An 18,759-nucleotide genomic window follows, 5' to 3' on the forward strand; every position below is an offset into this window, starting at 1 on the left:
ACTTAAGGGCTTAAAATTTTTCTTCCTCCCCTTCACCTTGCAGGTTTCTCTCTAACAGGTAATAATAAAATACCTATTGTGTCGAGACTTTTATTTAAATGCTTATTTTAATAGCACTTTGTACAAGTAATACTTGTTAAAAAAATAAGAGGGGAAACTAACCAGATTTGGTTGAGAGTCCTAAATCCCAAGAAAACCTGAATGCCCCAGACGTGCAGCTGATTTGGGCCGCATATTGGTATGCCATCAATTTTCCTACTTAGTCAAAAAATTATGAAAGGGTCTAATTTAAATATGAAGAAAACAAAGAAGGCAACCAGAAATGAAAGAATCAGTATTCACAATTGTAAAATCCTTCAATGAGAGGAAACAGAAATAAGAAGATAACCACAACTCAAGTATAGTTCTCTTTTGAGTCATGAGCACGGTTGGTTCTTTTAAGCAAAATGGTTTTTTTTCCACAGGGTATTTAGAGATAGGGAAGCAACACGGACAGGAATAGCACGAGGCTATCACTTGGCCAGAAGGTGAGAAAAACATGGTAAACACGTCATTAATGAAGCCGAGCATTTGGTGGCGGAATATTCTGCAGAGACCTTCTCTTTTTAGCAGGTCTGGAAGAGGGGTGGAAATCTGTAGATGCGAACCCCATGTCACTCCAAAAACTTAGGGGAGCCAGTTTGCTCTCTGAAAGGTCTCCAATCCAAGAGCAGTTGAAACTACCCCCAAGAAGAGGCCCCCTCATGCAAGCCTGGAAGGAATCTCTCCTGATGGACAGCAGGAGGATGCCTGGCACCTGCTGTCTCTGCAGTGTGGGGATCCATCTTTCCAGGGCCCCCACTGTCAGGCAGGGCAATGTGAAAGCCTTTACTTTGTATTGAAGATGTTCTGTGCAGTTGGACCTCATCCTTCCTCTGTGGTGCTCGTGTTTCTGGTTAGACTCTTCCAAAGTGTCTCACCAGTAATAAATCGCAAGCGAGTCTGGGACTTCAAGAGTAGACAGTGTGTTTCATGGGTATTTAAGCAGCAGCATTAAGTGCTATCGGAATCTCTGGAATGTGCAGCTCAGATTTACGTGTCTTAACAATTCTTTACTGGTCTGTAATAAGCTGGCAGACCCACACTTCATTTTCATACTAATTTTGTCCTAGAAGAAGGGTAGGCTGAAGCATGACAATAACAACAAAACCAAACCGGCATCTAGTTAATAACTGTGGCAGTAAATTGCCTCTAAGACTGAAATATTTAAAGAAACTAAAAAGGAGGGGAAAAAGAAGAGAAAACTTTTTAAAAATGACCCTCAACAGTATGCTGCCACATCTTTAACAGTGGGCAATGGAGTGCCTCGAGGTGCCTCAAACTGTCTTTCATTTTCCAGACTTAATGGCTGATTGCAGAAATCAATGTTGCCATTAGTAACAGGGTATTTGTTATGGCATGATTTCCTCTGTTGTTAGGCGGCAGAATGATTACAGTATTAGCGAGGTGCTTTCTTTATAAAGGGCTAGAGATATAACTTTCAATTTACTATCCATTAGTAAGGGACTTTGGAAATATGGATGAAGGCAACCTCTTACCTGCTGTTAGGTAGTGATTTTAATTCAGCCTTCTTAGGCTAGTTTTTTTTTTTTTTTTCTTTCTCCCCAAACGGCCAGGATGCTTTAGCGTTTCACAGACATTTTGATGACAGATTTTCTGCCTTGCTATTTTAGACCCCAAAGCTGTATCGGCCGTGTAACACAGTTCAATTTAAGACATGCAGGCACGCATCTGGGTTTTAAACCTCTGTGCCTGGCTAAGCGATCGAGAAAAGTAGTATGACAGGTGAGCCAGGTGGGAATTCTGGAGAAGGACAGGGGATAGGTTTGGTCTGGAGAAAGACACTGGGAGAGAATTCCTAAGTGAGAAAATTGTGGGAATATGCTCAGAGGAGAGGGAGAAGGCAAGCATCTAAGCCACAGTCAGCTCCTCTGTTTTAAAGATGAGGTGATGGTAGATAGGGTCAGGGCATAAATGGGCTGAGCAATTGCAGGGCAGGGCCAAGCTGTGCCCCACTTAAAAACGTGCCATCTGGCCATCTCCACCACACAGGAAAGGGATCCTTCATCTTTCCTGGTAGCCGGTGTTCAGGAAAAGGCCAAAGAGTTGGCGCCAAAGCCCTGTTCTTGCAGCAGGGCAGGCTGAAGGGCAGAGTGGCAGGGCTCAGCATCCCCCCAGCTCACACCTGCCCATGCAGCCCCACTGACCTCAGAACCAACCTGAGACTGTATGCAGAACCAGGCAGCCCCCAGGCAGGGCCCTGTGCCAGCTGCTTGGCCCCCATCTTCCCAGCTAACCTACCTGAGGAGGATGGCGAGGAAGGATGCGGGCTGTCCTCCTGGGCACTCCCGGTCTGGGAGAGGCCGCCTCCAACCCCGCTTTCCTCAGTGACATTGGAGGAGCCCGGCGTGGTCGACCGGCTCACCGACTGGGACTCTTGGTCACTGCCAGAGCCGCGCCGCTCATCCAGGCCTGCATGCAGCCCATCCTCATCCCCCCGGCGGTCCCGCTTGTGGACACGGGAATGGACGACCACCTGGTGATAGGTGCGGAACACACGGCCACAGTCAGGGCACTCCGTGGGCTTTTCTTTCATATTCCCAGGACCCTGCAGGTTATATTCGAGCGTCTGGTTCAGCCCATGTGACAAAAAATCCCGACTGCCTTCTAAAGGGTCGAGCTTATTTGGCAGGTCTCTCTGATTGCCCACTTTAGTGCTGTGAACCAAATCAGCAGGCATTTTCTGCTTAGAGCCATCTGCTCCCACTAACACGTACTCCCGCTTCTCCTTATCAAACATAACTCCGGCGTTTGCCAAAGCATCTTCGTGGTTGCGCTGGAGCTGATGCTCTTTAGATAAGAAGCCATGTTCCATGGCCATGCCCCTGGCCATCAGCTGCCAAGCCTGGTAGCTGTTCACGGGGTCCATCTCCGCAGCTTTGGCAGCTGCCTGCAACCGCTCAATGCAGCTGGATTTCAGCGGGGGCACGAGGTTGAGGCATCCCAGGAGTGAGTGCTTCTCACCCTCGGGGACACCATGTGCCATGCTGGAGATGGGCGACAGCAGCTTCCCCAGCACCTCCTTCTCCTTCATAGGCAGCTCCCCCTTGCCATAGAGCTGGCTGGGCTCACTCAGGCTGGCTTTGTCTGGGGCTACGAAGCCACTCTGCAGGCAGGAGAGATACCTGGAGTATAGGTTGGCATGGGCCTCCTGGGACATGCCACCCATGGGCACTGGCACCTCGGGCTCACTGGGGGACTTGTTCTTCACGGACAGCTTGTTGAGGTGGACCTTCATGTGGTTCTTGAGGAACCAGGGCTCTTTGAAGCGCCGGCCACAGATCTGGCAGCAGTGCTCGAAGGAGTCTTTGTGCTTCCGCATGTGGCCCTTCAGGAACCAAGCCTGGCTGAACACCTGGCCGCACACCTCACAGCGGAACTCGTTGGCCGACTGCTCCCCGCCGCTGTTGGGGCCCTGGCCCTGTGCCGACTCAGCGGTGATGTGGGCCTTTTCCACGTGGCTGATGAGCTCCTCCTCCTGCGACGCCGCGAAGTCGCACAGCGTGCACTTGTAGGGCTTGTGCAAGATGCGAATGTGGCGGTCCAGCTCCTCCCGCTTCTTAAATTTGCCTTTGCAGAAAGTGCAGCGGAAGCCGGCAGCAGGGGCCACGGTGTCCTCCTGCACGTTGGCGGGCTTGGGCGAGGGCACCGGGTTCGCCACGTCGGGCACGCTGTGGTTGGTGGGCAGGGCCAGGTTACAGGTGGCCAGCGGGGCCTGCTGTACGTGCGGCGGGGGCTTCAAGTCGGGCCGCGGCTGCAGCAGGCTGCTCTTCATCTGCTTGTCCCGCAGGATGGCCCTCTCCTCCAGCTCGTGCAGCAGACGGTTCTCCTCGCGCACCCGCCCGCGCCCCTTCCCCAGGTTGCCCAGCTTGTGGGTCCGCAGGTGAATCTTGAGGTTGCCCTTCTGCGCCGCGCGGTGGTCGCAGTAAGGACACTTGAACGGCTTCTCTCCGGTGTGGGTGCGCATGTGCAGAGACAGGATGCTATTAAACCGGAAGCGCTTGCCGCAGAGAGGACACGGGTACTTGCGGTTTTTACGCGCGTCGTCCTCGATGTCGCTCATCTGGGACATGATGCCCAGGTTCTGCCCGTTGAGGAACTGCTGCAGGTCCACCCGCCCGTTCAGGCTGGTGTCCACATCGCGGCCCAGCTGGTTAGCCAGGAGCGCCATCTGACTGCCCATGGGCTGGCCACTCATGGGCACGTGGGCCTTCTCATCCAGGGGTGCAGGGGCCTTCTCCTCGGGGTTGGGCCGCGGGTGCAGCTCCGGGAAGGCATGGCTGAGCTGCGAGGTGATCTGGTGCAGCTTCTGACTCATGGCATACTGGCCGTTAAGGACCGGGCTGCTCAGGTGGGGCTCAGCTTCTGGGGCCGCCGAGGACACTCCAAGGCACAGACTCGCTTCTTCCATCCCTAAAAATAAAGGCAGAATTCAGATCTGTGCCAGGTACCCGTGGTGCGGAGAATCAACGGCATCAGCTGGTGAGGAATTTGCATTACATGCCTTACCTAGACATAATAATGCTAAGGAATTATAGTCAAAAACAATAATAAAAAAATGAATTATTAAATGCCAATTATGCAATATGGCATCACTCCTCCAATTTGTTTTGGCGATAGATCGTCTTCCTTGTATTTTCTATTTACAGACTGCAATTATTCATTCACATTTAAATTATTAATGTTTTACCACTTTCAACACCTAATAACAAATCAAGGGTCTACGTGTTAAACTTTTCCTTCTTTTCCCCCTTGTAGTACCTGTACCTGTTGGTTCAGTCCAAAGTTTGCCTTGGAACAGAATGGCTTTAACCACAAGACCAGATACAGTCACCCAGAACTTTTGTTTCCATTTGCTATATTCAATACACTCACCAGTCTGAGATGAAAGAGATCGTTTTATGATTTGGTCAAAAAAAAAAAAAAAAAAAAAACCAATGGCATGATATTTACTGGTACATAATAAAACAAGATAATGTTTTGGGAAAAAATAAAGTAAAGGACAGGCTTTAGAACAATAAAAGGGATTTTGCTTTAGTCAACAAAAAGTGCAGTAATATCTCATTAAGCTGATTAGTATGCTGCTTAGAAACAGTACTAGGTGCTGTAACACATGATTATAATCATAAAAATCCTTCAGTGTTTGCAAGGAAGCATTAACGAGGTATATTAAATTTTAAGGAGACTGCGAGTAGCGGCTTTGCAAACCTCAGAGATTAAGATTTAACCCTTCTGTTACAAAACACTGTTATTTTATCATTTGGTAACTGTGTCCATCAAAGGAAGTATAAATTATCCCCTGATGGAATCTTAGCGAAGACTGCTCATTCTTAGTTGAAACTCCCCAAATTTGGGCGGAGACAAAGACATCGTATAATGGGTTCTTCCGTCAACAGGCAAGACAGCAAAGGCAGAGACTTTGATTGGGCTTAAAGATCTTTTATAGAACTAGATAAAAACCAATTAAAATCCAAGGATGATGCCATAGGAAGTCTCAACCAAGTTTGAGTGTTTTTAATAACTTTCCCAATATGCAGTAATGAGTACAAATTGTACCTGCAGTATGTGTTTTGCAGAAAATTAGAACTCAAAGCTGTTTGCTAAACACTAACACTCAAAACTAGTCTGTGTAATTGTCTTTAATAGTCCTCTCTGCCCCACTGCAGCCTGTGCAGAATAGCAAAGCCAGGCCATTTCAGGTGAGTTGGAGGGGACAAAATCCCCTACATCAGAGCCTTCAAGAGCCCCACTTTGAAAGGCACTGAACCACGTCTAGAGTCCTATTTCTGGATAATGGCTTCCAACTGAAGGAGTCTGAATTCACTTCCTGCCTTCAGAATGGCTTGTGCACATCTCTCCTCTTTGTATCCCAATGTTTAGGTAAATTGGCCAGCCAGGCGGTCCAGGACTTGTGTTTAAAACCAGCCAGAACCATGGGGCCAAGCAACTCCCCAGGAAGCCTGTGGGGACAGAGCCCAAATGCGGATGAAGCACATTCAGCCTTGGCGGGATCTGCTGCTTGCTGGGCCTCCCGCCAGAGACACTGCACATGGCATTGAGGGTCCCGAATAGGAAAACTGACTTCCTTGGCAAGGACAGGAGCTGTGAGTCCATCTTGCAAAGGAAGGGAAGAAAAAGACATGGGTGGCCAGGCATGGTGGCACACGCTTGTAATCCCAGCACACTGGGATGGTGAGGCGGGAGAGTTGTAAGTTCGCGCCCAGCCTGGGCAACTGTTTCAAATTAAAAACATTTAAAAGGTCTAGGAATTTAATTCAATGTGAAGGTTTTAAGTTCAGTCTCCGGTACAGACAAAGAAAGAAAAGAAGAAAAGAAGACAGGAAGGAAAGGAGGGAGGGAGGGACAAAGGAAGAACGGAAAGGGAGGGAAGCGCGGAGGGGACAGGACAGGGGAAAGATATTGGTGCGTATTTCCAGGAGGGAGAAGGTGCACAACCACTGCGCAGGGTTAACTATGTCTGTGAATGATGATGTGGACCGGTGAGTATACACACACATACGCTTAGAGATACAGGGTCACTTGTGATAAAAGAAGGCTTCCAATTTGCCATCTTCGCTTTTTGTTTTTTGTGGCAGACTATACCCAAATTAAAAAAAAAAACAGGCCCATCTGGAAGATTGGTCAGAAAGGAGCTAATTTCTTGTGGAGATTCTTGCATCCAGTTCATAAACTTGCTGAATTCCCACGGAATATCAGTCCCTATCACAAAAGACATGGTCATCCATGTCACTATCTAGCCCAGGACTCTCAGCACTCGTGTCTAGCAGGAAGTAGCAGGCTCAGAGCAGACAGGTTGCTCCAGGCAGGCACGAGCGGCCTCTAGGGTCCAGTCTGCATGCCTTTCTCCACCTTCAAGCCCCATCCAGCTGAGAGGGCTCCTCTCCTGAGCAAATATAGATCATGACCCTGGAACCACATGTGAGTGCTCAGAATTCCACCCAATAGCTCTGTGGAAGTTTGGAAAGTCCAAAGCCAACACAGCTGGCCCATTTCCAAAAGCTGCCTAGTCAGCCAGTTCAGCAACCATGAATCCAGGAAGACGGGCTCTATTCAGGTTGCTGTGGGTGAGCTCAGGCTAATTCAGCAGGAGAGACAGGAGGTTGAATGTGAAACGCAGCAAGACTGCAGACCAGGTTGGATGAAGGGCTTCAGGGTGAGGATCATGGGCCCTTCCCCCACCACTCATGCTTTGTGAGCAGTGGCCTCACTTGTCAGCTGAGGAACATGGCAATTTTTAAGTTAGGTCTGAGTATGGAATTCTTTTATTTGTTGAAAAACCATATTTTTTTCAGAGTTGGCAAACCATTTTAAACCCCCTTATGCAGTTGGTCTTTGGACATCACTGCTGATCCCTCAGTGGGGTGGTTGGGAGAATGTTCTAGAATGTGCTTCTTCAGCTCTCTGCTGAGTTGGCTTCTTGTCATGATTCAGGTCTCACCTCACATCATCCCTCCTCTTAAAGGCCTTTTGTGACCATGCTGTTGGAAGTTGACATCCCTTCTCTATCTCCTAACTTTTTTCTTCATGGTCACCACCCCTGGGGTCATGTGTCATCATTCCACTTTATGGACGAGCTTCTTTTTCTTGAGGGCAGAGGTCAAGTACACCTTGGCAACAAAAAAACCCCTGGGGCTTGCAGCACAGCTGCTTTGTTTTAGGTTCAGTATTTCCTGCATAGGTGAAGGAAGGACTGAACAGACCCTAGAAGTACAGCACATAAAAGAAGTCAACCCCAAAGGACAGTCAACTGCGTGTGGCTCAATTTCAGCTCTTGCACTAGTTCAGGAACATCTACAATCAGCTGTGTGCCTGAAGGGTCTTGAGCCACTACTCAGAAGCTGGAAGTCCATAAACCAAGAAAAAGCCGCTATCACCGCCATCTGCCTTATTCCAGGTGCCGACGGTGATCGTCCCAGGCCTTGGTCACCTGTGATGCCATCGTTGCCGGACATTAGGAGACAGAGGCAAATATACCCTTCAAAACTTGACAGACCACCACAGACCCCAAAGTTTTTGAGGAGGATACCTTTAGGAATAAACAAGCCTGGAAGAAGCCTGAAAAGCGAGCCTTGATGTGAGGCAGGACTGCATCAGATATTCCCTCAGCATCCTCTGAGATTCCATGAGCAGGTAGAGCTAAGGCTGCTGCTATGGGCTGTCATAACCAATGTCTGCTGCTATCGACTCAGAGCAAGAAAAGGAGCAGAGTTCTTGGAAAGAGTGTGGGGTAATTGGTGTGCTGTCCCTGGGCCAAAGCAGCCAAGGCAGGAAGAGCTGGCCCCAGGCCCAGCCAAGGGCTCACAAAACCTGGGTCAGCCCCAATTCCTCTACACTTCACCCATCCAGAATTTATTTACTACGGCCCTCAGCCGTTTAGCAAATATTTGCCAGGGACCTTTTATGTACCTGGCCTCAAGGGCCTGCGAGCCAAGGGGTCATTATAGGGAAGCAAGGAAAAGGCCCCTGAGAAGCTGGATCCAAAGTTAGAGAGAGGAGAAACCAGTGTAGTCACAGTATGCAGAGAGAGAGAGAGAGAGAGAGAGAGAGAGAGAGAGTGCGTGCGTGTGTGTGAGCTTGTGTTCTTGTGTGCTTGTGTGTTGTGTTGTGTTGTGTTGTGTTGTATCATCATGCATATCAAGTACAAGTACATCCATGTTGAGAGATGGACAGGGATTCCCCAACTGGGAGCTCTCCAAAAATTGATATAAATGCCTACTTTGGGAAACTAAGGGAGTATTTCTCCTATCATTAAAGGTTTGAATCTACCGGCTGCAGTAGGAGCTCAGGGGACTGGAAGAGGTGGGGCTGCCCACAAGACCTGCACTGTTGGGATAGAAGGTGCTACTGCTCCTTTTCCCAGCCCTCTAGGAGCAAGCATACGGTGACTGCTTTCAATGGCCACCACACTGATGCCACATGGGAGCCTCACCATGGTGAAGATCTGTGCCTCTCAGAGACCTTCTGCACCACCCGCATTCTGCAGCCACATGCTGCCAAGCAGGGCAGACACGGACATCCGCACATACTGCTGTGCCCCACTGACCAGTTTCTAGGGAGCTCTTCAGCTCCTGTGTTCAAACACCTTTCACTCCGTAGCCCTGACTCTGGACCTAGTGCCGCTGATCCAGAGCTGGGGCATCCACATCATGGCCAGCAGAGGGTGGGCCACGATCTTGGCTTTAAGGTTATTAAGCAGCAGACCTTCTAAGTTAGCACTACAAGAACTCACTGGACCTTTCGCTGATGTAGGAAAACCCTAAACACAATGAAAAGCAAGAAAACAAACAACTAAACAATAAGAACAACTTGTCCCTGACCTTAAACTCATAGTCCCAGCCCTAAGCATACAAGGAAGAAGATCAATAAACCCTGCTTGACTGATGGAAGGAACCAATGAATACACAATTTACCTAAATCTAGAAAAGTAGCCAAATGTCCTCCCTAAGGTCAGTCAAAAGGCCACTACAAACACAGAAGCATCACAACATTCCACCCCAGTCCTGACCTATCTCAACTTTCTGCATCATGGTGGGGCATTCCTGGTACCCAAACAGAGGGTCAATACTGATGAGAAATCAGGCTTTCTGCGAGTCTTGGTCACCCTGGCATTCCTGACTATCATGTGGAAACATCTGGACTCTAACTCTGAATACAGGTAGTGACTCAGGTGAAGATTTCTCAATGCAAGAGGTTTTCTTCCTGAACTATACAGTTTCACAATTCATGAAGACAGTATCCTCAGCATAGAAACCTACTATTGGGTGTACAGATTATCAAAATACATTCTGTGTCATCATTCCCATCACTGCAGGTACAGTGAGCCATTCAGCTGCCTTTGACGGTGCTAATGGTTATTTTGATTTTGCATTACTGCCTTCGAGACTATTTCCTGTGATATCAATGACAAAAGTTTTCACTTAACTCTTCCTATAGAGAACCTAATTGTATCTTTCACTCAAAATGAAATTTAAAAGTATCAGGACACCAGAAATGCCAGCTGCTGTGAGTCTAAATAAATTTTACACACACACACACACACACACACACACACACAAAAAGTTCCATTTTGCTAACACAGAAAAAAAAGAAAAAGAAAAGTAATCTCATGAATACTCCAAAAAATATAGATCTTGCCAGTAAGTTGCATGGAAGAATTTTATCCTTATACTATGAAAGAGAATAGTTGGGAAATAAAATGACTTTCAAAATAACCATTTCAACTGGATTTTTTAGAATCAGATATTGTTGTCTAGCCGAGCACAACTAAATATTCCCTTTTTAACCAACATGGGTATGAGCATCGCTTCAGACAAAATGCAGGAATCCCACTCCTCCAAATTGCTGGGCCAGGCTGGGACTAGGGTTTGCAGCAAGGGACAGTTGAACACCCTGTGCATTTTACTCAACAAAATAGTCTGGTAACATACACAGTCATGGTAGTATATAGACTCCCTTTCTCGAAGCTCAAGCAACCTTAGGCCTTTCCTGCAACCCATCTTGCGTTCTTATACTTAGGTTAAGCAATAATTAAGACAACTCCACCTAGAATACAATAGCTTCTTATTGAATACTATTTTTCTAATTGTTGTAGCTCAAACTGTTTAACTAAGGTTGTTAGAAGTATAATACACTCCTGTGCTGAAATACAGAACACCAGACTACTGAACCTTTTCAGGGTCATTAAACAGCTGTAAACATTATTACAAAAATAAACCAGAGATTTCATGCTTACATTTTGGCCTAGAGCTTGCTATGCTGAGCAAGTACATTTTTTCATCTCTTACAATCAACACTGGTGACATTTGGGCATCCAAACAAATTACATCACAAACACTACGGAGGTGGGCAGGATACTGAGTGGTTTATTTGCCAGATGATTAATAGATAAACAGGAGGGTAGCATGGGTGACCTGCTCTATTTTGACTGATGTGTAGACAATACTGTGAGACAGGACCAGAAACAGTTAAATCCTTGCCGAATGCACTAATGAAAATACGATATTCAAATCAGACGGTGGAGTATGGCATCTGTGTAACAAGGAAAGTCAAGTCGGAGAGCAGGGTCAAAGTTCCCTTTGTGTATGGAATGTTGGCCAAAGTCAAGGCCTGGCGCTGCCACAAATGGTGAGCAGAACATGGCTGGGCTGGCTTGGCACATGGTGCCACGGAGCCGGAAGTGGCTATCATACTTCCGGGTTGTTGAGCTTGGAGGAGTAGGAGAAGAAAGAGTAATAAAAGTGTTCTCTCCTTGCAGACTTTGGATGATTTCAAAATTCTCAAGAACAAAGAGGTCTGTCTCTCCACCATGCTGACTTTTGGAGTCTGGGTTGAAACTACGGCCCAGAACTGGGGACAGATAATGAGCATATCAGATGGGAAAAGAAAACAACCACAAATGGTTCTCCAGGTCATCTTTTCAGAATAGAGAAAACTTTTGGTCTGGATCCCTGAGTCACTACCTGCTCCTACCACATAAAGCTAGGCACACAGGTGCTGGCAATAGGATCCAGAACATTGTCACATGAGGTGGTTGTTAAGGCATGGGCTGCCAAGTAGATTAAGCTCTCAAGAAAAGACAACAACAATAACTACCATCCTCACCACCATCTGTGTCTTCAACCTGTTCCTCATCTTCCATATCTTCTTCCTCCCCATTGAAATATGTGCCAACAGTGTATAGGGCATATCACAATCATTATCTCACTTTAGTCACACACAGCTTTAAATGGTAGGTGCGACACTATTGCTATACTAAAAATAAGGAAATTGAGGCTCCAAAATTAAGGTCACACAACCTGGGAAGGTTGACTCCAGAGCCCAAGCCAAACGTGCTAGTGGGCAGGCTCCTTTTGAAGTTCCCATGATGTTCACTCTTGTTGGGCTGGATGCTGCGAATTGGATTCTTATGTTGATCACTGTGCAGAGTTTTAATTTGATGTAATCCCATTTGTTGACTCTCGATATTATTTCCTGTGCTATTGAGGTTCTGTTCAAGAAGTCTGTGCCTGTGCCTATGGCTTCGAGACTTTACCCTATACTAGCTTCCACCAGTTTCAATGGTTCTGTTTTTACGTCTAGAGAGATTTTATTAACCACTTTTATGCTTCTTGGTTATGCCTACTGTCTTTACCTCTTTGCATTTAAATTAACATGCTTTCTGGATTTAAAAGGCTATATTAAATGTTGCTAAGCACACGGAAGGAAGGATGCCATGCCCATGGACAAGCTCAGAAGAGACTAGAGAATGGAGGCCTCACAAACACATGAGCCAGAAATGGAAACGCGCAGTACATTGCAGAGAGAAAGCATCTTAAGTAGCTGATGTGAGCCAGGTAGGCATGGCAGGTACTACACATTTAGAAATGTGGTAAGCCTGTTATTCTCTGGTTGTGTGATCAGAAGACCACACAAAAGTTTATTTTTAGGCACTTCTACTGTCTCACTATCTGTAAGGGCTGATACATTAATCCTACATTTTCCTGTCCTAAGTCGGTGGGTCATTCCCCTGATGAGACTGGAGTAATGGACAGAAAATGATACCTGAGGTCTCATTAATGTGAATCTAATTGCATGCTTTCCCACTGGTATCTGCATGACCTTGGGTACCTGCCAAAACCTTGATTTCTTTTTCTCTGAAATGGACTGATATTACTGTTCAACTCTCAGCACAAGATTTTGAGTGGGAAACTGGACTGTGGGAGAGAATATATAGCATTTAAATTATCAAAGGCTGTTACTGGACAGTAACTCTACTCAGATGCTGGCCACAATATCTACCATAGCTTTTCAGACCCAGAAAGCACATTAATCAAATAGTAAATGCAAAAAGGTGAAAGACAGTAAGCATAGACAAGAAGCATATAGACTCTCTACATATAAAAACAGAAACGTTGAAACTGGTGGAAGATATTATAGGAAAAACTCTTGAAGTCATAGGCACAGGCAGACTTCCTGAACAGAACCTCAATAGCACAGGAAATAATACTGAGTCAACAAATGGGATTACATCAAATTAAAAATCTGCACAGCAAAGGAAGCATCAACAGAGTAAAGAGACAACATACAGAATGGGAGAAAAGTTTTGCCAGCTATTCTTCTGATAGAGGATTAATCTCTAGAATATATAAAGAACTCAAAGCATTACCCCCCAAAACAAATAACTCAGTTAACAAATGTCAAAAATGAACTGAATAGACCCTTTCCAAAAGAAGTACAAGAAGGCAATTAGTAAGTGAAAAATGTTCAATATCTTTAGCCATCAAAGAAACCCACATCAGAATAGCTCTCATGATTCCATGTTGCCCCAGTCAGAATGACTATCATCAAGAACACAAAGAGCAGTAAATACTAGTGAGGATGCGGGGGAAAAGAACTCCACTCCACTGTTCATGGGAATATAAATTAGTACAGCCATTATGGTAATCAATAGGGATTGTCGCAAAAAAAAAAAAAAAAAAAAAAAAAAAAAAAAACTAAAAATAGAAATTTCGTTTGACCCAGCTATACCTGCCTTTGGCATAATTGCAAAAGAATTAAAGATATCAGACTGTAGAGATGCATGCATACCCATGTTTATGGCAGCACAATTCCTAATATCGAAGCTCTGAAAACAGCCTAGATGCCCATCAACACACAAATGGATTTTTAAAATGTGATATGCACATACACACACATGAATACTATGCGGCCACAAAGAAGAATGAAATCACATCATTGGCAGGAAAATGAATGGAGTTTGAAATCATGATGCTAAGGGAAATAAGTCAGAAAGTTAAACATTGCATGGTTTCTCTTATATGAGAAACCTAAGGAAGAAAGAAAGAAAGAAAGAGAAAGGGAAAGAGAAGGAGATGGGGAGAGAGAAGGAAGAAAGAAGGAAGGAGGAATGGAGGGAAAGAAGGTGAGGGGGAGAGGAAGGGAAGGAGGAAGCGAGGGAGGAAGGAAGGAAGCAAGGAGGGAAGAAGAATGCAAGCTAGAAGAGAAAGAGGAAGGAGAGATGGTAGGAAACAAGAGGGCAAAGTTTTTGAGAGGGGAAAAGAATCAGGGAAAGGGAGAGGTAAAAGAAAGGGCCTAATGGGATCAAAAACAAGATTTGTTGTGTCCATGTATCAATTCCCCAAAACAAAATCATTATTCTGTATTGTAAATATAAACTAATACAAGGAAAATAAAAATAACATCACTCATGTTAACAATCCTACTGGTGCACTTGCAAAGTGATGTTCCTATCATTTAATGGCATTTTTTAATGCCCTTATGCAGCAAAAAGTGGGCAGACTGAGATCTGCAGAAAGAAAACGTCAGGTCCTTGGGTTTTAAAAAGTTAACTCAAGGAGGGAGAAGGATGAGCTGTGAAGACAACAGGCTGAGGTGGAGGCTGAAGCAGAGAGACCTGCACCCTGTGGTGGGGATGGGCCAGTGGGGAGCAGTGCGGGAGAGGGGAGACAGGAAGATCCGAGCCAGGTCTCGGCTGAGGTCTGAGCAGGCCGCTGGATAGAGAGGAGGAGAACGGATAGGCACGTGGTTATGCAAATACAAACTAAGCACGGAATCAGTGGGAACAAAAGAGAGATGGGACAGGAACACTGAGCAGGTCTCTGAGCTGACTGCAGTGTATACTGTGGGCAAAACAGGGGCTCAAACAGTCCTTACTTGAAAAGCAGCAGCACAACCTATAAGAGTGATGGCGAACCTTTTAGAGAACGAGTGCCCACGCTGAAACCCCAAACCTACTTATTTATCGATAAGTGCCAACATTGCAATTGAACTACAATACTGAGGTTTTCATTTAGAAAAATCAACTCATACATTAACAACTTGTGTCTTAAAGAAAACACAGTAACACGCATGCTACAGGTTTGCCACCACTGACTTACGAGCTTCACAGCACCAACAGGAGCCACCCCATGACTTCTACCAAATTCCTGTAAGAAAGACATCGAAGGGCTGAGGTCTTAAAACCATGACATCACTCAGTCCGCCCTACAGAACCTCCATGGGGACATCCACCATCTACTGGGCTGGCACGGTCACATCTCCTAAAAATTGAGAACAGCTTCAAGACCACACACAGCCCCTATGTCCACAATCAGCTAAAAGAGGCAGTTTCCTACCTAATATGGGTCAGCACAGATGGACCAAACATGCAGGGTGAAAATAAACGCCTGGACCACAAAATAAACATCTGAAAGCCAAAGCTCTTGTGGCCGAGAGAGTTCCCCATGCAAAAGAAGGAAGAGAGGAGTCACAGCACAGAAGCCACTGGTCTCCCCTGTCCCACTTGGTGACAGTGACAAAGGGGAAGAAAGGCCACTGCCCAAATCTGGTAGCCTATCCTCACCTCACATAGGTGTCACTTCAGTTTCATCCTTGATTTTCTGCCCTGGGTTAGCTGTCTCCAGCAAGCCTTCCTGGATTTTCCCAGGCTGGTCCCAGCTTCTGTGGACACTTACAGTGCCCCTTGAGGGACAGCTACAGGACATGTCTTCTCCTCTCCTCTGTTGAAGTTCTATGGAGTGGGCCTCTCACCAGCCCCTAGGCAGTGCAGCTCCTGGAGCACCCAGCCCCAGCAAGAGTCCTCGAAGTGCCCTGTCCTCTAAGCTTATGATGGCTGGACAGGGAATGTTGCCCAGAGCACCTACAGAATGGACAGCAGTTTGTAAACAGTTGCCCAGCTCCACCCTCTAGAATTCAGGCCAGGAGGTAGTGCTCCCATTTCTCTTAGATAGGATGATTTGGGAGAGAACAGAGAATTCCTAATTCTCTGGAATTGATTAATCAGAATTGTGTCCACCTCCATCAGAGAAGGGAAGAAAAGCCCCACTTACATATGCTTTTAACAAATGGCCTACCTCTAACACGATAGCGCAAAACTGAAAAAGATACCAGCGTTGTCATGAAATGTATCGATTATTTCTCTCATGCTGGCTTTCTCTTTCCCTTTGGAAGCAGACTTGGTCATGGCAGGAAGTCAGATGTTTAATCCCTTATTAACCTGCCTTGGCTCCTTGCTCCAGTGTGGCACAGAGGGGAACGTTGCCTAAGTGCACAGCCCCTGCCTCGGGGCAAGGCAGCGGCAGCAGCCCCAGGATACCTCTGTCCTGGAGGGCAGCAGCCGCCAGGGAACAGGCTACCCCTCAGCATCCTTCAGCCCTGATTAAAACCATTTACTTGAATAGTTTAAAGCACTTCTGAGCCACGATATAGTGTCAGTTTATTTTCATTTCATAAAGGACTCAGATTTGATTCGCTGGGAAACTAAACATAATACAAGATGCCCACATGCAAGAGTGATCAAAGGGGGCCTGATTTTGAAATATTCATAGACGCTGGCCCAGGGAGATTTGCTCAAGGGGCACCTGTGGGAGACATGAGCTCAGATACACATCATCCCCTAAGTACACAGTCACTGTGAAGCAACACACCCAGACACACTGTGGTATTCTCCACTGCCTGCAACCACCACTGAGCTGAGACAGGGGCAGGGGGGTGGAAGAGGGGGCAGGGAGGGGGAGGGGAGGAGGAGGGGAAGGGGAGGGAGAGGGAGAGACTGGCAAGGTTAGACAGAACCTCAGCCATTTATGGCCCTTGGGATTCCAGTTCAGCATCCCTAGCCCCTGCCACCCAGCAGAACACCAGGCTGGCCATGGCCAGACTCCTGGGAAAGGAGGGAAACCTGACTCCCTGGCCTCCAGCCTAAGTGACAGGAATGTGGGCTGGGAGGTGGGGTACATGACAGCTGAGCTCCTAGACATGAGGTGATCCAGTTATGGGTGTTTTTGCCACAGGCAGATAGATGCTAGGGATGAGAATTTCTAATCATCATGCAGAAAGCTTGACTTAAAAACAGAATCCTTGGACTCATCTGGCTTCAAACTGTTAGTGCTTTGGAGGAAGACTACTCTTTTTCAGAGGTCAGATGAGGGGAAGTAGGTATCCTTTTGTGCATATTGTTCACCTGGAACACGCTACCTGCAATCCCTTCTAACCTCCTGTGCCTGTCATTTGGTGACAGATTAAATGCCACCTCTTCCCAGAGCCCTCCCATGATGCTCCAGGTCCAAGCTCAGAGCCCTCTTGTCTGTTTGCACAGTGCCCTGGTCCCATGCCTCTCAGTGGCCTTTGCACTGTGGTGAGTTTATTTGTATTCTGTCTAAAGTTCCATGAAGTAGGACCCTAACCACAAGCTTCACTGGGATAGCCCCAGCACCTGGAATATGGCCAAGCAAGGGGAAGCCCTCAATAAAGGTTTGCTAAAATGAATGAATAAAGTAAGGAACAAATGAAGAAATGAATGAATGAACCAAGCAACAAATGCTGCAGGCTGTCAGCACAGCATCTATTCTTGGAAAGAACGGAGGGCCCAGAGAAGAGCTGATCACAGGGCCCATCCTGGAGCACTGAGTCAGCCCTGCCCTCCACCGTTGGAAGCACAAGGCAGATGAGAAGTCTGGCCTATCGAGCCCTATCACGAGGTCACCCCATCTATGCAGCCACTCCCAGTTCTCCTCCATAACAAGCTAACACCACTCTATTGCATGGAAGATTGCCTGGGATCCCAGTCTCACCAAACTGTTCCCCTATCTAGGACCTCAGAGGGCTTGCACCTGATCCAAACCCAATACTGTGCAGATGACAAGTACCCACTGATGTTGGTTGTCCTGACTTGAATTCCATGCCCTTCACCCTGACCTCTGTGAACCTCACTCTCCTTTGGATTCCCCTGCCTCCTTCACCATTCTCAAGCTGCTCATGTAAATATTCATTCATTCATTCATTCATTCAGCAAGTATTTCTGAGTATCCACTGTGTGCCAGGTGATGCTCTGGCTCTGTAGAGAGAAGAGTCAGAAACAGCTTATCCTCACCGAACTCACCATCAAAAGAACAGATATCCCCGAAGCATCTACCCAAGAGATCAATATCTGAGCACTGTTCCTTTGCAAAGGGGTCAGGGGACTGGGGGCTTTCTAAGGACAAAAATCATATCTTGTTCTTCTATCTTCTAGGTGTGTGGCTAGAGGACACGCAGGGGTGGCTGACACTGCAGGACAACACTGCCACCCCCTCCAGCTCAACACCCTCCGCTCTGAACTCTGCCCACACTGCCCTCTCAGACTCCAAGATCCCCCAAGATGCAGATTCTTGCACAAAGTTGGGAACTGGAGGCCCAACTAGGGCACAGCAGAATTCCAGAGGCAGTGGACATGTCCCTCTCTACCACATCAACAACTCCCTGGGAGCAGTGTTTCAAGTGCCTGGAACAGTGCCTCACACACAGCAGGCTCCCAGGAACTATGGACAGAATTAACGACACCCTCCCCCAGCGCAAGTGCATGGCTCCCCTCCCAGGGGACACCCTTTGCAGCACAGCTGAGCATCCCGGGCCACTGGTCTCCCCTATAGCAGGTGGGCCTGGACATACTTAAGCTTCAATAGCTTGGTATGGAAGAATGATCTCTACCAGTTGACAAGTGACCATGGTCAGTCAGAGTGTCCCCTTACTCTCTGAGCTCCCAGAGAACTGTCTTTGTTGGGGACCTGTGTGGTAAAGGAAAGTGTCTCCTGCTATTGCCAGAAGGTGAGTAATATTTTATTTCGGGAAAACTAAGGGCCCATGCACTCCGAGAGCGCTTATACC

The 18,759-nt window shown here is 46.9% G+C and overlaps 1 protein-coding gene across 10 annotated transcripts in view; it reads right to left on the reverse strand.

Moving 5' to 3' along the window:
• Window positions 1–18,759, reverse strand: part of Znf536 (zinc finger protein 536) — a 439,406-nt gene that overhangs the window by 238,135 nt on the left and 182,512 nt on the right. For all 10 annotated transcript variants that reach the window (XM_005400098.1, XM_005400099.2, XM_005400097.2 and 7 more), the window contains one exon: window positions 2,341–4,512. In XM_005400098.1, coding sequence (XP_005400155.1) covers window positions 2,341–4,510 — 2,170 coding nt within the window. In that variant the 5' untranslated portion in view covers window positions 4,511–4,512. The remainder of the gene's footprint in view (window positions 1–2,340; window positions 4,513–18,759) is intronic.

This window comes from Chinchilla lanigera, unplaced genomic scaffold, assembly GCF_000276665.1.
Source record: "Chinchilla lanigera isolate Chin_1 unplaced genomic scaffold, ChiLan1.0 scaffold00067, whole genome shotgun sequence".
Classification (NCBI taxonomy): domain Eukaryota; kingdom Metazoa; phylum Chordata; class Mammalia; order Rodentia; family Chinchillidae; genus Chinchilla; species Chinchilla lanigera.